This window comes from Ambystoma mexicanum, chromosome 2q (genome assembly GCF_040938575.1).
Source record: "Ambystoma mexicanum isolate Mex_15411 chromosome 2q, UKY_AmexF1_1, whole genome shotgun sequence".
Lineage (NCBI taxonomy): Eukaryota > Metazoa > Chordata > Amphibia > Caudata > Ambystomatidae > Ambystoma > Ambystoma mexicanum.
The window spans coordinates 108,421,742-108,442,327 of NC_090924.1; the positions used below are offsets into that span (position 1 = coordinate 108,421,742).

General features: G+C 48.1%; 1 protein-coding gene across 3 annotated transcripts in view; it reads left to right on the forward strand.

Annotated features, from left to right (window-relative positions):
- The window catches only part of RNPS1 (RNA binding protein with serine rich domain 1), a 337,071-nt gene that overhangs the window by 253,727 nt on the left and 62,758 nt on the right, over positions 1–20,586 (forward strand). For all 3 annotated transcript variants that reach the window (XM_069646964.1, XM_069646965.1, XM_069646963.1), the window contains one exon: positions 2,768–2,870. In XM_069646964.1, the coding sequence (XP_069503065.1) occupies positions 2,768–2,870 (103 nt within the window). The remainder of the gene's footprint in view (positions 1–2,767; positions 2,871–20,586) is intronic.

Below are 20,586 nucleotides of genomic sequence, written 5' to 3' on the forward strand. Positions count from 1 at the left end.
CCCGGGGCTTTGCATGTGGGCAGGTGCTGAATCACAATCTCTAATTCTTCTGAGGTGATTGGGGCGTCCAGGTCTACCTGCTCCTATTCGTCTAATTTGGGCAACCCTATGTCCTCTGTTTCCTGAATCTCTTGATCCATTTCTTCCCCTGCGTCCCCATAAAGACGTTTGTAGTATCTAAGGAACTCTTCTTTTACTCCCTCCTGGGTATCCCTTCTCTGCCCCTTGTCCCCTCTGATTTCCCTGATCACTGGTTGTGTTTCATTTTTATATAACCAGGCCAGAAATCTGCCCGGCTTGTCTCCTCCTGCGTGCTGCCTTTCGACATATTTCTTGTAGCTCAACTTACATAATCTACCCCAGTGCTCACTGCTGGCTTGTTGTAGCTGCTTCATCCTTGCCTCATCCTCCTGTGAGGTGCCCCCCCTTACGCATTATGTCTTCCAACTCCCCGTTTCTTGCAACTCCCGTTCTATGCCCCCTTGGAGCCCTCTGGATTTTGATATGGCTACGCCCTGCACAACTACTTTGAATGCCTTCCCATAAGGTTCCCACCGATTGAAAGCTTCCAGTGTTTGTGTCGAAATACTCAGTAATCTCCTCCCTCAAGTCCTCCCGGAGTCCCGAGTCCTGCAGGGCCTCGGCTCTGAGCTTCCACGTTGGGATTCGCGCTCTGGGGGTCTGGTGTCGCCACTCTAGGACTAAGGGGGGAGTGGACGGGCACTACTAGTTTACTTTGGAGTTTTGGAGTCCTTGCACGTTAGTCATTAGTTAATAGTTTTAACGTGCGAATTAGGGTTTTGGGACATGACGGTGACTATTTTAATTTGTCCACCGACAGTTTTCCTTAGTTTTCTTTGAGGCAGGTAACTCCTTAGTTTTAGGGATAGAAAAGGCCCTTTTCCAACTCCTTTACCTTTATGAATAAGTTTCCAACCAAATCAATGGCACACTTATGTCTGAACCTTATTCCTGCACACTACCAATTGGTAGAAACGCAAAGGGGGTGCCACATTAACCTTTTTAATCTAGACCTAACCAAGCATTACTGGCAGGTTCCAATAGAAGAGGTCTGCAACATGTGGCAGATATTTTGGACCACAAATCCCATCAGCCCCATTCAACATAGTCAATGGTGTGGAATAATAATCGTAGTCAAAAACATCTGGAGAGCCAAAGGTTGCTGAGCCCTGGCCTAGATCCCGAAGCCAAGCCTTTTTGCCCTCAGAAGGACTTTTTCCAATTTACAGCTTATCATCTACATGGGGCACTGGCTAATTTTGAAAGGTTAATCGACCGAGTCTTGGAACCAAGCAGCGGTTTTACTGGGGCCTATCTGGTTGGTATTGTCACATAGCAAGACCTCGATACCTCTATTGTCTGTGTGTGCCTGAGGAAAGTAAAGGTTACGGCAAAACCAGCAAAATGTCACTTGGTCCAAAAGTCTGTAAAAAAAAAAAAACCTTGGGTTCCAAGTAGGCAACTGCCTAATATTGCCCCACCAGAGTAAAGTTTTTTGTTTCATTTTTTTAAATTATTTTATAAACGCACCAAACATTACAAACAATAAGGACGTTTTACATTAATCTTCAGGCTTTACATTCCAAAAGTGCACTCTTCGGTCCCCCCCACCCCCTTGTTCGTCCTCAGGCATGATTGTTACCAATGTTTCTTCCATGGCATCATCTTTGTGGTTGGCCTGGGAAGGGCCCACCGTTGAGGCCACCAATTGCCTCCATGCTATTAGGGAACCCACCTCCTCTTCCCCTCCCCTAGTGGCTGCATCGTACCAGGCAGCCTTTTCTGCTTCTGCCCACTTCAACAGGTCTGCCCACCACTTCTCAATTTTGGGCTGCTGGGCCTCTTTCCAGCACATAGCAATTCTCTGCTTGGCCAACATGTAAGCCAAGTCCTTCATATTACTGATATGCCTCGGGTTACGTTGTCTGGTAAAGCCCCCAAGCATGCATGCCCACGCCAACTCCACCACCTAGCTTAACCACTCTATCTGCCAATCATATTTTCAGTTCTGTCCAAAACCTCCTCGCCTCCGGACAAGCCCAGAACATATGCAGCAACCCAGCCTCTTCCTGTCCGCACCAGGGGCATTTCTGTATCGCCGGGCCGTCAAACTTTGTCAGGCTCCATAGCAAAAAGAAACACACAGCTCAGATATCACATTAAACTACGTGAGAGTGGGGGAAAAAGGGTCTCACTCGCAGGATAAAAAAAATCAAGTCCTCAAAATCCAGCAAAGTTGCTGGGGGCCTCTAAGGTAGAGGGAATTGGCACGTTTCTGAGAATTCTCCCCAACACCACTCCTGAGCTAGGCCTGGATGCTCAGTCCCACTACCAACTTGTGCATTGCAGACTTATACCAAAAGGTGGGTTACCGAATACCAAGCAGAGAAGTGTTGTGTAGTCTGTGTTACTACATCAATTCTTACCTTGCAACATCTCTGCATTACTTGAATCTGCTAGTTCATGCACAGTGTAGCACTTGGCTGTTACATGCAGACCCGACAAAATTCTATATAACTTTCCATGTATCCTCTTCAGGCTTCACCTGACTTGGTCTTTATGCACCCATATTCTCTGATCACGCTGCCAGAACCTTGTTCTAATAAACGCCCATATAAGCCTACACATGGGTGTATTAGTAATGAGGCTGTACCTAGCCCAAATATACACGCTATATGAATAATGCATCAAGTAATGGTCATTGGTATGAATAGATGCTCACACTGGATATGCTGTTTTCCCGCAGATCGAAGCCCCCTAAGAGAGATGAGAAGGAACGAAAACGACGCAGTCCGAGCCCCCGGCCAACTAAAGTATACATCGGGAGACTAACTAGAAACGTGACTAAGGTAGGAGCATTTCCTTGTTATCATGTTTACTTAATTTCTCCTTCTGACACGTGAGGGTGTGTCCAATTATAATGGCTTACTGTTAGTTATCCATCGTGGGATCTTCATTATTAACCCTGACTGTCCTTACAAGTTAAGAGGCATGTCTTCACTATTTTGGAAAGGAAACATTTTCAAAACTAGCGGCTAATGCATTTTATTCTTGTTTCAAATATTTGTTTTTGCACATGTTAACCAGAAATTGTCAGTGTCTTTACAGCGATGGATTAATCGGCCTAGCTTCACACAATACCATTCACAAATGCTGCTGCCGCCAGAATGCAACTACCCAAGTCCAACTGGGCTTGCTGCACACATTCTACTGATCTCGCACAACCACTGCACCATGTCTAGCACTAGAATGCAGCTTCTCGCCACTTAATCGGCTCTGGCTGCACAAATGCTGAGTGCACTCAAACACTTTACTACACTACTCTCTCCAATGACCTGGACTCCGGTCCCTGAGGGTGTTCAACCTACAGTGCTTTGGATTCACACAAAGACGTTACACTGCAAATGGGTCAGAGGTCCCCTGGTGCTCGCGTTTTGCAGCCCTGGAAGGTCAAAGCACACCAGGGCGTTTGGGAGGTGGTTCGATCTGCAGTTCGTCTTGGGCTTGTTCGGAGCTCCTGTCTATCAGAAAACAGGGTCAGGACAGTAGTGGTCGCTTCACTGTTACTGGAAGGGTCTGTAGGCGTCTCGTCTTCAGCTTCGGATCTTCTGTTCCAGTGGTCGTTATGACAGTTTTTCTGAAGCCCAACTAGGGGCTTAGTAAAACCATTCAGCTGAGGCAGTACAAGACTCCACTTAGTATAAAGCTGTACCACCTGTTAGGGAGGATTCTCATTTCAAATGGATTTTGTCCTACCACTTTTTCCCTTATCTAGGATATTTCCTAATATCCGGCAATGCTCTTTCAGTAGAGGGCACTGTGCGTTGATGCCTGGTTAAGTCGATGTCCTTATGAGGCCTCCATCTTGACATTGACCTCATCGCAGGTATTCGTGCGCGCAGTGTCCGTTGCTCAGTTCAGTTTTTCTGCACTGCAGAGCTTCGGTAACGTTACGCTTGATTTCTTCGAGTTTGAGAGAATTTCATCGAGTTTCGTTTTCGACTAGATGGCTTTTTCATCGGCTCCATCTAATCCTCGGTCTGCCTGTGGTGTCTAGGGTCCGAACATCCGTGTTCGGAGTGTCGAATGCATGTCGATGACGGCCAAGGCCTTGAGAGAGCGCAGAAGGAAGTTGGAGAGGTAAGCCTCAAAAAATCTATTACCCCCCTCCAAACGTAAATAGTCTGAAGAGTCGAGGCCATTGTCACCTCGTCATAAACCTAAAGGTTCCCGTTCGCGAAGTGGGTCTCATCTTTCCTCGTCTTCGAGGCACGGCAAAAAGAGGCGCCATAGGTCACGGTCCACTTCCTCATCCAGTTCACCCGAATGGGTCACTTGTCCCTCAATACGTAGTACCTCGGCTCAATGGGAGGAATTCAGAATTAGTATGATGGTGTTCGAGATGGCGGCTTTGCCCCCATCGACAACACCTAGAGGGCCATATCCCAGACAAATCACCTGGGAAGCACAGGAGCGGAGTCTGCGAACCGGCCATGGAAACTCCTAGAGAGCCATTTCATCCCTCGAGTAGAGACAAAGCCTCCAAGACACAAATCATCACAACCCATACTGCAAGCCCGATGAGTGCGTCTTGATGCCAAAATCGAATGAGAAGCCATCAACCCCTTGAGTGTCTACCTCCTCGATGCCGTATATACCAATTCCTTCGATACTATCGTTGAAGACCTCGACATTTATGTCGAAACCATCAACTTTGTGCAAAGCTTCGAAAACGTCGACGGTTTTGTCAAAGCCGTCGGCGTCAACATCGACTATTTCGACATTGTTGGCTCCCATTATGACGTCTATAGCGCCTTCTTCTTTTGAGAAGCCTTTTACACTATAACTTTGCTCAGAGTATTTAAAAACTTTCTTCAATTTGAGTCATCTGGGGAGGAAAGACCATTTGGTCTGGAATATGGGGCATCTTCTATTCCAGAGGAACTCATATCGGAAGAGTCTCGTATAAAAAACTTGCAGGACTGACTTCATGTGGCGAGTGGCATTGACGCTTCCCCCGAGATTGATTTTTGGTAAGGCAGATCCAGGAGATCATGCCGAGGGCACATTTAGACAACTCATGACCTAGTCATGCAATATATGGGATGGTCCATACCCACAACGGTTTTCGAACAGGACAATTTAACGGACATATTGGATAAAGGTCCACAGGAAGACCCAATTGTCCAATTTCATAGGGCTCTACAGAGGAGGGTAACTTCCAATTGGGATACACCCAAGGTTGTCCCGGCAGTGAATAAGTGGCTAACAGCCAAATATGGAGCTTCTACTTCTGATCCTCTGTACTTTTCAAAACATCCAACACCAGAAAGCCTGGTAGTACAGGTAGCTACTTCATCTGGTAGACAAAATGCCGCAAAAACCTGGAACATCATCCCAAAAGAAATAAGAAACACCAAAGATCACCTACAATTCAGAAAATTACTAAAAACCTGGCTCTTCAACACCACAGATTCAAAATGAAAAACAGAAACCGAAAATGACACCAAGACCCGACCAGAGAAACTCTTACCACAACTAGATGGATAATGCCAAGTCAAACAGAACACCAGTGACGCCCATAAGGACATAATCTGCATCCACAGCCAACTCCCTCACCGCCCATAATTGCTACCAGTTACTCACTGATATAGAGTTGTTTGAAGATTAGCACTCGCCACACTCTAAGTTGTAGACTTTAACATAGACACTGGCCGTATGAGTGACAAAGGAAGGCAGGTAAGGTTATGTAGGAAGTTGATGAAGTGGAAGCCAGGTGTGAAAGGGACTGAATACAGCACAGGCCGAGATCAGGACATACAGACTTCACTCCACTGCAACAACAAAACACACAGACTCGCACAACACTACACAAAGACTACCTGCTGCAAAAACCCCCAGACGGCTGGCCGTTCCCTGGTTCAGGGAATAATTCTCAAACGCCATGTATGGCTACGCAATTCAGGATTTAAGCCGGAAACCCAAGCCTCCCTGATAAATAAGCCCATAGAACAAACACATCTGTTTGGGAAAGCAGTGGATGAGGCCCTAGAACATGCGAAGAAAGAGTTTGATACCATCAAGACTCTTGACCAAATTTCTAGGCCCCCTAACAGACGCGGCTATGGCAATAGACGCTCCTTTCGTGGCCAACGCCAGCAGCAAAAACATCATCAATTTTACTCTGCTACAAACTGGCCCTCTAACCAGGGTAACAACACCCAGTTCAGTCAGAGAGGCCAACGGCGTGGCAAGGGAAGAGGTCGCGGCTCCAGCCCCAAAGGTCCCACGCCCAATACCAACAAATGACCCGAAGATTCGGGTCCCCTCCCATGCATCACCGGTCGGGGCCGGCTAACATCATTCCTGTCAGCATGGGAGGGAATATCGTCAGACCGTTGGGTATTATCCACCATAGCCCACGGATACTGCATCGAATTCAACGGTTCCCCGAAGTACAGACCCCCACGGAACCGACACATAACACCGGAACACCTCACCATTCTTCTTCAAGAAGTAGAAGAGCTACTGAAAAAAGAAGCTATAGAGGCTGTCCCCCTATCTCAGGTAACAGAAGGTATTTATTCATTGTACTTCCTTGTACCCAAAAAGGGCTTAACCATGCGCCCTGTATTAGATCTGCGCCCAGCGAACAACTTTGTCAAACCCCAAAAGTTTCGTATGGTGACCTTGCAGGAAGTAATCCCACTGTTATCACAAGGGGATTACATGACAACGCTAGACATGAAAGATGCATAATTTCATATTTTAATGTTGCCAGCGCACAGAAAATACCTCGGGTTCAAGATAAAGAACAAACACTACCAGTTCAGAGTACTACCCTTCGGGATAGCTTCTTCACCAAGGGTATTCACAAAAGTACTGGCAGTAGCAGCGGCCCACCTGCGCAGGTTATCCATCCCGGTATACCCTTACCTCAACGACTGGCTCATAACAGGGGATTCTTACGAAACATGCTTCTCCAATACCCAAAAAACCGTAGACCTTTTGTACCAACTGGGCTTCTCCATCAACGAAAAGAAGTCCAGCTTAGACCCCAGCCAAATCAAACAATTTTTAGGGGCTCTAATTCGAACAAAGGCCGGCCTCGTCTTCCCCTCCAATGAGAGGGTCCAAAACATGCTGTTTCAGATCCCCCATTATGTGGCAGGTCGTGAGGTGACGGTACGCAAAGCAATGCGCTTGCTAGGGATGATGGCGTCATGTATTTATTTGGTACCTCACGCGCGCCTGCGCATGCGCCCAATGCAAGAGTGGCTCAACAGCCAGTGGTGTCAGGCCAGCGGACAATGGGACGATCTAGTGGTGGTCTCGCAGGCCCTAGTTCTCTCGCTACGGTGGTGGACAAAAGGAAACCTGTTATTAGGGAAGACTTTTGCCACCCCCGCAGTGGAAGCCACTCTAACCACAGACGCATCCCTCACAGGATGGTGGGCTCACCTATCCATCATACTGCTCACGGAGCGTGGACTCCGAGCTTAGCATCCAAGCATATAAACCTGCTGGAACTTCTAGCGGTGTTCAAAGCACTGAAAGCCTTTCAGGAACACCTACAAGGAAAGACAGTGATGGTCCTCACAGACAGCACCACAGCCATGTACTACCTCAACAAGCAAGGGGGCACTCACTCTCCAGGACTGTCCAAGCTGTCCCAGAATATATGGAAGTGGGCTCTCAAACACAACATGTTCCTACTATCACAACATGTACCAGGGGAACTCAATCTGCTAGCAGACAAACTCAGCAGAGACTTCCCCCTGCCCGAAGAGTACGAATGGCAATTGCACGAAGACATCGTCTTAGACGTCTTCACGCAATGGGGATTCCCGGAAATAGACCTGTTCGCAACTATGGAAAACTCACAATGCCAAAGTTACGCCTCCAGGTACCCCCAGAACCAGTCCAAGGGGAACGGTCTGTCGATTCAATGGTCAAAAATTTGTTTACGCCTTTCCCCCAACTCCCCTTCTCAATAAAGTGGTGCACAAGATGCACCAGGAGCAGGTTACCATGATACTAGTGGCCCCAATGTGGGCCCGGCAGCCATGGTTCGCTCACTTGATGGAGATGTCCCTATCTCCCCCAGTGAAACTTCCCTGCCCGTACAACATGCTGTCACAGGACAAGGGCAGGACACTGCATCCATGCCCTCAGACCATGAACTTAGCAGCCTGGCTCCTGTGATCGTAGAATTTGGACATTTACAACTCCCGCAGAGATGTATGGACATCCTCAGGGAAGCCAGAAAACCTAATACTCGCCACTGCTATTCTAGCAAGTGGAAGAGATTTGTCATCTGGTGTAGAATTAAGACCATCAACCCAGTTGACTGCTCTCCCACTACCATTGTTCTGTACTTGACCCATTTACTGGATTCAGGTCTAGTGTTCAATTCCATTAAAGTCCACCTAGCAGCACTTTCTGCATACACCACTTCCCAACTTAAAGTGTCGTGGTGGAAGATACCAGTTATCAAGGCCTTCATGGAGGGGGTAAAGAGAATACACCCTCCAATAGCTAACCCAGCTCCCGGATGGGACTTAAATGTGGTACTTTCTAGACTCATGGGCCCTCCTTTCGAACCCATGCACAAGGCAACTCTTAAAGACCTCACTCTTAAGACTGCTTTCCTAATAGCTATCACCTCCATTAGGAGAGTAAGTGAACTACAGGCTCTTTCTGTTCTAGACCCCTTCGTAACAGTTCACAAAGATAAGGTGGTTCTACGCACACACCCTAGGTTTGCACCAAAATTCATATCAAAATTTCATGTAAACCAGTCAATAGAACTACCAACGTTCTTTCAAAACCCTTCCAGCTTGGGAGAAAAAAGTCTGCATACACTGGATGTACGCAGAGCTGTCATGTTCTACATGGAAAGAACCAGACCACTGAGAAAAACTAATCAGTTCTTTGTCTCTGTGGCAGCAGGAAGAGAAGGAGATGCAGTTTCAAAGTCCACTATATCTAGATGGATTGTTCAATGCATCACTCTCTGTTACACTCTTGCTAAGGGAGAACTACCCTTCAAGCCAAGAGCACATTCCACTCGAGGCACTGGGGCTTCCATAGCATTCATTGCAAATGTTCCCCTTGAGTCAATCTGCAAAGCGGCTACCTGGAGTTCTGTGCACACCTTTACAAAACACTACTGTCTAGATGCACACTCTAGATCTGACTCCCAGGTGGGACAGGCAGTATTAAGACCTCTTTTCTGTACTGTTCCTTCTCATAACCCACCGCCAACTCTGGGTACTGCTCGCTAGTCTATGCACAGCATGTGATTCTAAGCAGATTAACAAACATCAGAAGACAATGCATTACTTACCGTAAAAGCATTTCTGATGGTTGTATCTGCTTAGATTCACATGCGCCCACCCTTCCTCCCCGCTGGGATGGAAGGAACATAGACATCCTTTTCTATATTTCTCTCTTTTCTGTACTCACTCACGTTTAGAAGGCTCCCTCAGGGCAGAAAAATACAAACAGAGGGACCTCGACGCGTGAGGGATTGTGGGTACAACGCACGTCACTATAGGGATAGTGTTACAGACACGCCTTGTCGACGTCCCCTTTTCGACTATGAAAAACAAAATGCAATACTCCGCAGTGACCACTGGATGTCGGACCTATGCACCGCATGTGAATCTAAGCAGATACAACCATCAGAAATGCTTTTACGGTAAGTAATGCATTGTCATATATATAGATATATATAGATTTCTGATGTTTGTTAATCTGCTTAGAATCACATGCTGTGCATAGGTCCGACATCCAGTGGTCACTGCGGAGTATTGTATTTTGTTTTTCGTAGTCGAAAAGGGGACGTCGACAAGGCGTGTCTGAAACACTATCCCTATAGTGACGTGCGTTGTACCCACAATCCCTCACGCGTCGAGGTCCCTCAGATTGTTTTTTTCCGCCCAGCTTCTGGTCGCCTTCACGCGGAGCTCCTCGAGAGACATTGCAACTCCTCGACCTCTGGTCGTGTTTTCTCTAATATTTATAATCCCTCCCTCGACGCAGTTGTAAGCTGTTCTCCGCCGAAAAGAATCTTCGACGGAGGGTCGAGCGGAAGAAATCCTTCGGCGCTGCCGAACACGTGGCCTGGCCTCGCAGGCCATATACAGTAGGGAGAGTGGGGTCGTGGGACATCTCTGGGTCTTTTCTGAGAATGCCTTTCCCTTTCCCCTTCCTTTCCCTTGGGGTGTTTATCGCGATTTATTGCCTCGGCTATGGAGAGGACACCGTTTAGGTTTTGCCCACTTTGTAAAGGCAAATTCACTTGGAAGGACAAGCACTCACGGTGTAACCGCTGCTTGCCCCTCGATCACAAGGAGGAAAGGTGCGCGGCTTGTCGGCTTCTTAAGCCTAAAACTCAAAGACCGAAGGGTTAAAAGGTGGGCGGCCTACGCGATGTCGAAGGCCGAAGGTTCACCCGCCGCTGCTACCACCGACAGTGACGAGGAACGCGATAACACGACCTCCGCTACGGAAGTCGAAACCCCCTCTAAGGAGCGCTTACGCGCTTCGTCGTCTGTCCCCAGCCCCGACGGGCTCGGCTCACGCCCTGCTTATGGGGATGAACACCCCGGCGACACAGACGCACACAAAGATCCACATAAACACACAACCCCCGGCTCTTCTTCGACGAAGTCGAAAAGACCTTCGGCGCCCAAGGAGACGCAGGTTCCACCGGCGGCCTCCTCGGACCGTTCGGGTTCGAAGCCCCTCTCGCAACCGCAGCCGCGACCTGCGACTGGGCTTTCGGCAAACAAGGGCGCTGCCACCAAACCATCGGCCGGTGCGCATCAACAGAAAGCGCAGACCGCCGTAGAGCGTTCGATACCCATAGCGTCGAAAACTCAAGCTTCCGCCGACAAACGAGTCGCCGACAAGCGAGTCGCCGATAGCTTAGCAAGGATCGCTGTAGCCGACGCCCAAAAGCGTACGCCGAAGATTTCGTCGAGCGTTACGCATAAGTTAAAGGATACGCCGAAAAAGCCCGAAGGGAAGCAGGGACTACCCCCTTCAGGCAGGGAGTCTCCCGACACACCAGAAGGTTTTTCGGAGGGCGACGGGACACTTTCCTCTACGCTTTGGGAGAGGTCGAGCCATTTCGAGTTAGATAACCCTATGTTTCCCCCGCCAGACCGCTCTGGGGTACCCCATGAAACTATGGAAAGACTCCACCTCTGTATGGAGAGGATGGAAAAGTTCATGAGCACCCAGGCCTCTCAAACACACAAGAGGACCAGAGAAGGGCCTCAGGAGGACCCCAGGGCCAAAAATCCGAGGCTAGTCAATCCCCAGCAGGACACAGCCTCAGACTTCCAAGATGTATATGACCTCACTGGGGAGGAGCAAGACTTCGAGGAAGAAGATGATTTCATGGACAATGAAGAACAGAACCAGGAGGAATGTCTGGAAGACAGAACAGACATTATAGAAGAAGGCTTCGGGGTTAACCCAGAAGAGGGACCTTCACACCCCTGGCAATCACCATCAGTGTATTCCGACACTGATGTCCTAAACCTAACTCCTCCGGACAATTCTCCAGTTAGGAACACGTCTCCAATTGACGATCAGCCGACGTTCAATGCACTGTTGCGCAGAGCAGCAGCGCATTTCGAACTCTACACCGGGGAACTCTCTCCAGAATTGGACTTTGTAGAAAGAGTGATTAAGGAAAAACCCCCGGTCAGCCAGACCATTCCACTCCTCGCTTCAGTGAAGAGAAGGATCATACCTTCGCTGTCCACTCCCGCTATGATCAGAGGGGTCAATCCACGGATTGAAAAACTTTTCACTCCTTCACCCTCAGACCCCCTCTACATTAGGGGACATTCCATTCCTGATTCCCTAGTGGTTTCTAATACTAGAAAGAGGGCAGGGGTACCACTTTCCACCAGTGAGGCACCCCCTGACAAGGAGGGCAAGAGGCTATATGCCCTTGCAAAAAGAGTTACTTCCTCGGCTGCCTTCTCAGCAAGAATTGCCAACAACAATTCCTTGCTTGCAAGCTACGCAGACGCGCAGTGGGCCAAACTGCGAAAAGACGCCGAGGAAGCACCGGAGCCTTTACGTACGCGCCTACTGTCAACTATTGGCGAAGGAACCCAAGTGAACCAGAGCATTGTTAAAAACTCTCTGGACGCGGCAGAAACAGCAGGACGTTCCTTGGTACAAGGAATACTCCTAAAGCGCCATGTATGGCTGCGCAACTCAGGCTTTAAACCAGAGACACAGGCGTCTTTGATAAATAAACCTGTCGAGGACGCTAACCTCTTCGGAAAAGCGGTAGATGAAGCCCTAGAGATGGCTAAAAAAGAGTTCGACACTATCAAGACTCTCGACCAGATCTCTAAGCCCACTACCAGGCGCGGCTATGGCAACAAACGCTTTTTTCGTGGCCAACGCCAACACCAACAACAAAATCAACATCAGCAATACCCTGCCACCAATTACCAAACCAATAGTGGGCAGTACAGCCAAAGAGGCCAACGCCGGGGCAAAGGGAGGGGTCGGGGATCCACCCCCAGAGGCTCCCAAGCCCCCAACAACTCCAAGTGACGCGAAGATTCGCGTCCCCTCCCATGCAACACCGGTCGGGGGCCGGATAACATCCTTTCTTCCTGCATGGGAGGAGATAACGTCAGACCGTTGGGTACTGTCCACCGTAGCCCACGGATACTGTATCGAATTCAACAGTTCCCCATCCTACAGACCCCCGAGGGGACGTCGCATGACACCGGAACATCTTGCCATCCTTCTCCAAGAAGTACAACAACTACTGGAAAAAGGAGCCATAGAGGTCGTGCCTCTATCTCAGGTAACGGAAGGTATTTATTCAGTGTACTTCCTTGTACCCAAAAAGGATCTAACCATGCGCCCTGTATTAGATCTGCGCCCAGCGAACAACTTTATCAAACCCCAAAAGTTTCGTATGGTAACCTTACAGGAAGTAATCCCACTGCTTTCTCAGGGAGATTACATGACAACATTGGACATGAAAGATGCATACTTTCATATTTTAATGTTGCCAGCGCACAGAAAATACCTCAGGTTCATGATAGAGGGCAAACACTACCAGTTCAAAGTGCTACCCTTCGGCATAGCATCAGCACCAAGGGTATTCACGAAGGTGCTGGCAGTGGCAGCGGCCCACCTGCGCAGGTTGTCCATCCCAGTTTACCCTTACCTCGACGACTGGCTCATAACAGGGGATTCTTAAGAAACATGCTTCTCCAATACCCAAAAGACAGTAGACCTTTTGTTCCAGTTGGGCTTCTCCATCAACGAAAAGAAGTCCCGTTTAGACCCCAGTCAAATCAAGCAATTCCTAGGGGCTCTAATTCAAACAAAGGACGGCCTCGTCTTCCCCTCCAGAGAGAGGGTCCAAAACATGCTGTTTTAAATCCCTCAATATGTAACCGGTCGAGAGGTGACGGTACGCAAAGCAATGCGCTTGCTAGGAATGATGGCTTTGTGTATTTATTTGGTACCTCACGCGCGTCTGCGCATGCGCCCAATGCAAGAGTGGCTCAACAGCCAGTGGTGTCAGGCCAGCGGACTATGGGAGGATCTAGTTGTGGTCTCGCAGGCCTTAGTTCTCTCGCTCCGTGGTGGACAAAGGAAAACATGGAAAAAGGGAAACCCTTTGCCACACCCGCGGCGGAAGCCACTCTAACCACAGACGCATCCCTCACAGGATGGGGGGCGCACCTATCCCATCAGACTGCTCACGGAGTGTGGACTCCGAACATAGCATCCAAACACATAAATCTACTGGAGCTACTAGCTGTGTTCAAGGCGCTAAAAGCCTTCCAGGAACACCTACAAGGCAAAACAGTAATGGTCCTTACAGACAGCACCACAGCCATGTACTACATCAACAAGCAAGGGGGCACCCACTCTCCAGGCCTGTCCAAGCTTGCCCAGAATATATGGAAGTGGGCTCTCAAACAGAACATGTTCCTACTATCACTACATGTACCCGGGGAACTCAATCTGCTAGCAGACAGCCTCAGCAGAGATTTCCCCCTGCCCAAAGAGTACGAATGGCGCCTGCACGAAGACATCGTCTTCGACGTCTTCACACAATGGGGATTCCCAGAAATAGACCTGTTCGCAACCCTGGAAAACTCACAATGCCTAAGTTACGCCTCCAGGTACCCCCAGAACCAATCCAAGGGGAACGGTCTGTCGATGCAATGGTCAGGGAAATTTGTTTACGCTTTTCCCCCGACTCCCCTTCTCAACAAAGTGGTGCACAAGATGCACCAGGAACAAGTGACCATGATACTAGTGGCCCCAATGTGGGCACAACAACCATGGTTCGCTCACTTGATGGAGAAGTCTCTATCCCCCCCAGTAAAACTCCCCTGCACGTACAACATGCTGTCTCAGGACAAAGGCAGGACGCTGCATCCATGCCCCCAGAACATGAACTTAGCAGCTTGGCTCCTGAGATCATAGAGTTCGGACATCTACAACTCCCGCAAAGATGCATGGACATCCTCAGGGAAGCCCGAAAACCGAACACTCGCCACTGCTATTCTAGCAAGTGGAAAAGATTTGTCATCTGGTGCAGGAGTAAAAGCATCAACCCTATTGACTGCTCTCCCACACATGTGGTCCTATACCTCACCCACCTATTAGATTCAGGTCTAGTGTTTAACTCCATTAAAGTCCACCTAGCTGCACTTTCTGCATACACCACTTCCCAACTCAAAGTGTCGTGGTGGAGGATCCCTGTTATAAAGGCCTTCATGGAGGGAGTAAAGAGAATACACCCCCCGATAGCTGACCCAGCTCCCGGATGGGACCTTAATGTGGTACTCACCAGACTCATGGGCTCTCCATTCGAACCCATGCACAAAGCATCTCTTAAACACCTCACGCTTAAGACTGCTTTTTTAATAGCTATCACCTCCATCAGGAGAGTAAGTGAACTTCAGGCTCTTTCTATTCTAGACCCCTTCGTTACAGTTCACAAAGATAAAGTGGTTCTACGCACTCACCCTAGGTTTGCTCCGAAATTTATTTCTAAATTCCACGTAAACCAGTCTATAGAACTACCAACGTTCTTTCAAAATCCTTCCAATTTGGGAGAAAGAACTCTGCACACACTAGATGTACGCAGAGCGGTCATGTTCTACATGGAAAGAACCAGACCACTGAGGAAGACTAATCAGTTCTTCGTCTCGGTGGCAGCAGGAAGAGAAGGAGATGCAGTTTCAAAATCCACTATTTCTAGATGGATTGTTCAATGCATCACTCTCTGCTATACTCTTGCTAAGAGAGAACTGCCCTTTAGGCCAAGAGCACACTCTACTCGAGGCACGGGGGCATCCATAGCATTCATTGCAAATGTTCCCCTTGAGTCCATCTGCAAAGCGGCTACCTGGAGTTCTGTGCACACCTTTACAAAACACTACTGTCTAGATACACACTCTAGATCTGACTCCCAGGTGGGACAGGCAGTATTAAGACACCTTTTCTCTACTGTTCCTTCTCATAACCCACCGCCAACTCCGGGTACTGCTCGCTAGTCTATGCACAGCATGTGATTCTAAGCAGATTAACAAACATCAGAAGAGAATGCATTACTTACCGTAAAAGCATTTCTGATGATTGTATCTGCTTAGATTCACATGCGCCCGCCCTTCCTCCCCGCTCGGATGGAAGGAACATAGACTTCCTTTATATATCTCTCTTTTCTGTACTCACCCACGTCTAGAAGGCTCCCTCAGGGCAGAAAAATACAAACAGAGGGACCTCGACGCGTGAGGGATTGTGGGTACAACGCACGTCACTATAGGGATAGTGTTTCAGACACGCCTTGTCGACGTCCCCTTTTTGACTACGAAAAACAAAATACAATACTCCGCAGTGACCACTGGATGTCGGACCTATGCACAGCATGTGAATCTAAGCAGATACAATCATCAGAAATGCGGTAAGTAATGCATTCTCATATATAGATATATATAGATATATATGTCTAGTTTGAGTCTCTGGTGAGAGCCTAGGATGAGGAGCTCTGTCTTTTTGTCATTCAGACAGAGTTCGTGTTGCGCCATCCAGGCTTGGATAACTTGGTAGATGGAATTTACGGCAAGTGTCAGCGCTTTGGATTAAGGCGCTATATAAATAACTTAACATTATATGGTCACCTATGATGGGATTAGTATCTGGGTGTCATCCACATAATTGGTGTAGGTGACGCCCAGATAATCCAGGATATCGAACAATGGCTTCGTAAGCACGTTATAAAGTATAGGGGAAACGCACGATCCTTGTGGTACCCCACAGGTAACTGGTGAAGGTTCAGCAGCAGAGGCGGAGAAAACCCTCAATCTGTTATCCAAGAATGAGCTGATCCAAGCCGTGGCTTTGTTGGAGAAATGAGCAGCTAGTTTGAGGTGCCGACAGAGGATTTGGTGATTTACTAGAACAAACGCAGCAGATAGATCTAGTAGGAATAGAAGGGCCAGTTTACCCTTATTTTTTAGCTCTTCAATCTGTGTTTTAAGATCAATAAGGGCGGTGTCAGTTCCGTGACATGGACGGAAGCCCGATTGTCTGAGTCCCAGGAGTTTGTTAGTTTCCAGATAGTCTTGGATCTGCAAGTAGGCAGCTCGGCCAATACTTTTTAACATAGCCTCTAACATACCGCCGGTTTATTTAATATTAATTCACTGGTTGGTATTTTCTGCCAGAACTCTTTTTTAAAATGGCGTTTGTGTTCGCCTCTCTAACTCCAAGCCAAAGTTCGAGCCCTTTGTTCCACTTTTTGGCGGGCTTCTCCACAGAAGCCTCCAAAAGTGGTGGTGTCTGGGTACCACAAGGGGGTTTAGGCACCCTTGACTGAGTTACCTTGGTAACTCAAGTCACACTCGTGTGATTGGCCCGGATGGCTCACCACTTAGCATGTTTGACAGCTAGGCTGAGTGAATGGGGGTGTGCTGCATAAAAGCAGGGCTTTTGGGACTGGAACTTCAGAAGTTGCCACAGGACCTGAAAATCCGACGAGGGAGAAGCTGAGCGGGCCTGCTATGACGACACCACCGGTGGAGCCCTGCTGAACCGACTCACCACTTCCCAATGACAGACATCTCCCGGCTGGAGAGTCTTCTTCCCCGGACTGGTGGGCACAACCAGTTTACCTTCCTTTTTCGCATCCCAGGACGTCTTGTGGTCGAATTGCCCGTGCCAAGCACCCCGGCAACCGGATAGCCACTTACCACTGGACCGCAATAAAAGGACCGCTCCTTTTAATTGAGAACTCCACGGCTGGTTTCTTCCCTGGCAGTGCAACGGACTCCTGCTTTCCTCCCCGACGAGATCCTCTTCCTCCGGACGAAGCACCGACTTGCACCCGCTGCCAGGAACAACTGCCCCCGCTGGAGCGTTCTCACCATTTTAAGGTAACGTGTCCGCCAGGCCTCCCTTTCTAAAGATTGCTACAAGGTTACAATAATCCCTTAACCACCTGGACTGGCCTGGCCGCCTTGACCATCTAACTGGTCCCTTTCTTTTTGGTCCAACTCTTTCTGAATTTATTGCGAGACTTTTTGGGCACTTTGAACCGTGACCTTGGACACATTTCGACCGGAGCTTCTTAAAGTGGGTCCGGCCTTGTTAACTTTGACTTTATGGTTTTAACCTGCCTTCTTCTCCTACTGTGTTTTTCCGAAAGTGTTGGGATCTGTTTCTATCTTTGCTCTGCCTTTCTCTCCCTTTTAAACCGATTGGAGTGCCATCTTCGTTAAGCGCTCACCGCTGTCTGAAAAATAAGTGTTGCTTTACTTAAGACTTGTCTAATCGTTGAAGGGAGTGTATATCTTTTAGTGACCATGTTTTTGAACTGCTTGATATTCGTGCCAGTGTGTTTAACTAGATGTGTTTTTAAATAAATAATGATCTTTTACACCAAGCTCTGGTCAGTGTTTGCTTGTTCTACTGTGTTCTTTTGACCTATTGTGAATACCCTGTATACTGCCTAACTCTTCTTGCCCTGGGTGCATAATTTGAAGCAAGTGGTTACAAGAGGGTTCATACATTCTTCCACAAAGAGAGGAGCTTCTCTCTAGAAAGGAGGGTTGGGGTCTCCATCTGGCTATCGGGGACTCTCAGCCTTCACGCATGGTTTCTGAGACACAAGGATTGGGACCTTCCGGATGGCGTAATGGAGGTTTTTCTTTTGCCCAGAAGGCCAGAAACCATATCTTTATATCCCTGCCATTGGAATAAGTTCTGCAGCTGGTGTAGAGACAGGAATGTTGACCCTTTCTCATGCAATACACTGATGGTGTTGTCTTTCTTTTGCACATAGTACCAATCTGGTGCCCTAGATTTGCCATCAAAGGTTAACTAGCAGTGCTTTCCATCTTCACGCGCGCTGCAGAGGAAGTCTTATTTTAAGATTACTCTGGCAATTCAATTCTTAAAGGGATTAACTAATGTTTATCCTCCAACTCACTTTCAAGTCCCACTGCGGGATCTCAACTTAAGCTTTCTAATGGGTGCTCCTTTTTGAGCCTCTTCATTCTTGTCCTTAAGTTTTCTTAGTGACAATAACATCTGCTTGAAGGGTGAGTGAGCTACAGGTTTTACCCGGCAAGCCTCCTCGTACTGTTTTTCATAAAGACGGAGTGGTTTTAAAGGTGAAGCCTAACTTTCTCCCCAAGGTTGTTTCTGAATTTCACATCACTCAGAAAATAACTTTGCCTTTGTTTTATCCTCCGCCACATCTGGGGAAAGAGGAAGAAAGACTTTACAGACTCTACCCTAGGCGTGCACTGAGTTTTCACATTACCAGATTGGCAAAACTGACAGAATTATCAGCTGTTTGCGGGCTATACAGGTCATAAATTGGGTCTAGCCATCACCAAACAAACCATCTCTAGATGGATTATTTTAACAATTTCAGAATGTTAGACTGACCAATAAAGACCTCCCTCCCCACGGATATCTAAGGGCGCTTTCGGGAGTTACAATAAAGGATATTTGTGCAGCTGCCGCATGGTCGTCCTCGCATACCTTTCCGACAGTCTGGATTCCTTCACTAGCCAAGATTCAGGCATCGACGCACAGCGCCCTCTACTGAAAACAAATATTCTGAGGCAGCAAGTTTGATATTAGGAAATATCAAAGATAAGGAATATGTGGGAGGAACATCCAGTCGAAAGAAAGTTACCATGGGTAAGTAACTTGTTCTTATGTGCGAATTCCCTTCAACCTTAGAGACCCCTGTTGGGGAGAACTTTCCTTTTGGTGCTTAATTCCTCCCACCTTAGAGATCCCCAGCTTTTTTGCTGGACTTTAGGACTTTTTAATTCTAACCCTGGAGTGAGTCCTTTTTCTCACTCGTTTTGATCCGATTTGGAGTTTATATTTCCTCTGTTTTTGGAGTCTGGCAAACTCCATAGTGTCCTACCTTTTCTTTTTTTTATAGTGACACACAGCACCTTGTGTGCAGTGTCACAGAGATCCTTTGTTTCTCTTAAAGTTTAAATACCTTTTCTTGGGTGAACTACAGTGCTCAAGAATAGTAAAGTGAAAATGACTTTACTTACCCTTTCTCTTTGTAAGTCCAGCACACACCATCTTATGTGGAGTGCTGGGGGTTACTTAGTAGCCCCTTGTTCCTACTTACTCATAACATTTTGTTCCCCTCACTACTTTAAACTGCAGTGGTTTAATTTTCCAACCATTGTGCTTTTTTACCGCAGGCTGAATCCTCAGCTGCAGTGTAGCACCCATGGGCGACCATTGTGTCAAAATGGCCCTGGTCGTCTTTTCTCACCATTTTTTGTTTGGGAGTTCTTTCTTAGGTTTTACTCTGCATGCCAAACCAGGTTTGCCTTTGGCGGGCTTCAGTGCTGAAACCTGCCTCTGGCTCCAGTGTGTCTGGCAGGGCAGGAAGCGAGGGAGGTATCCGAAACTCCTTGTCCTTGGTCACCCGAATTCACCCAGTCCTGATTGGCTGGCTGGCCTTGATGACCAGCCACCCTGCTGTGTGAGTGACAGCTAGGCTGTGCATGAATGGGAGAAACCTGCTTAAAAGTGAGGCTTCTTGAACCGAAGACAGTAGACCACTGGACGAAACATCTGACAAAGGAATAGTGAAGAGAAGCTCTCTGCATCCTCCTGGACTGTTGAACTGCCTGGTGAAGCCCTGTGCTGAAACTGATTTTCCTAATAAACCTCCGGAAAGGACTTCTTCCCTTGGATTGGTGGGACCAACTACAACCCCAAGACGACCTTTGCTGAAAGAACTTCCCCAACTGGCTGTACTTTGCTGCTGCTGGAACCAAGTGCCAGGAGGCGAGAAATCCGTAGTCTAGTGCATCATCTTTAAGCTGGACCGAAGATCCCAAGGACCCTCCCGAAGCAGGACGACCCAAGCTCTAGTCACCTCACCAGAGTGCTGGACTCGAGGAGCGAAGGAAGCCCATCAAGTGTCCCAAGATCCACAGTGGTTCCATTTGCCAGTAGCTGAAACCGCGAAGTGCTGCTGAACTGAAAAGAGGCCGT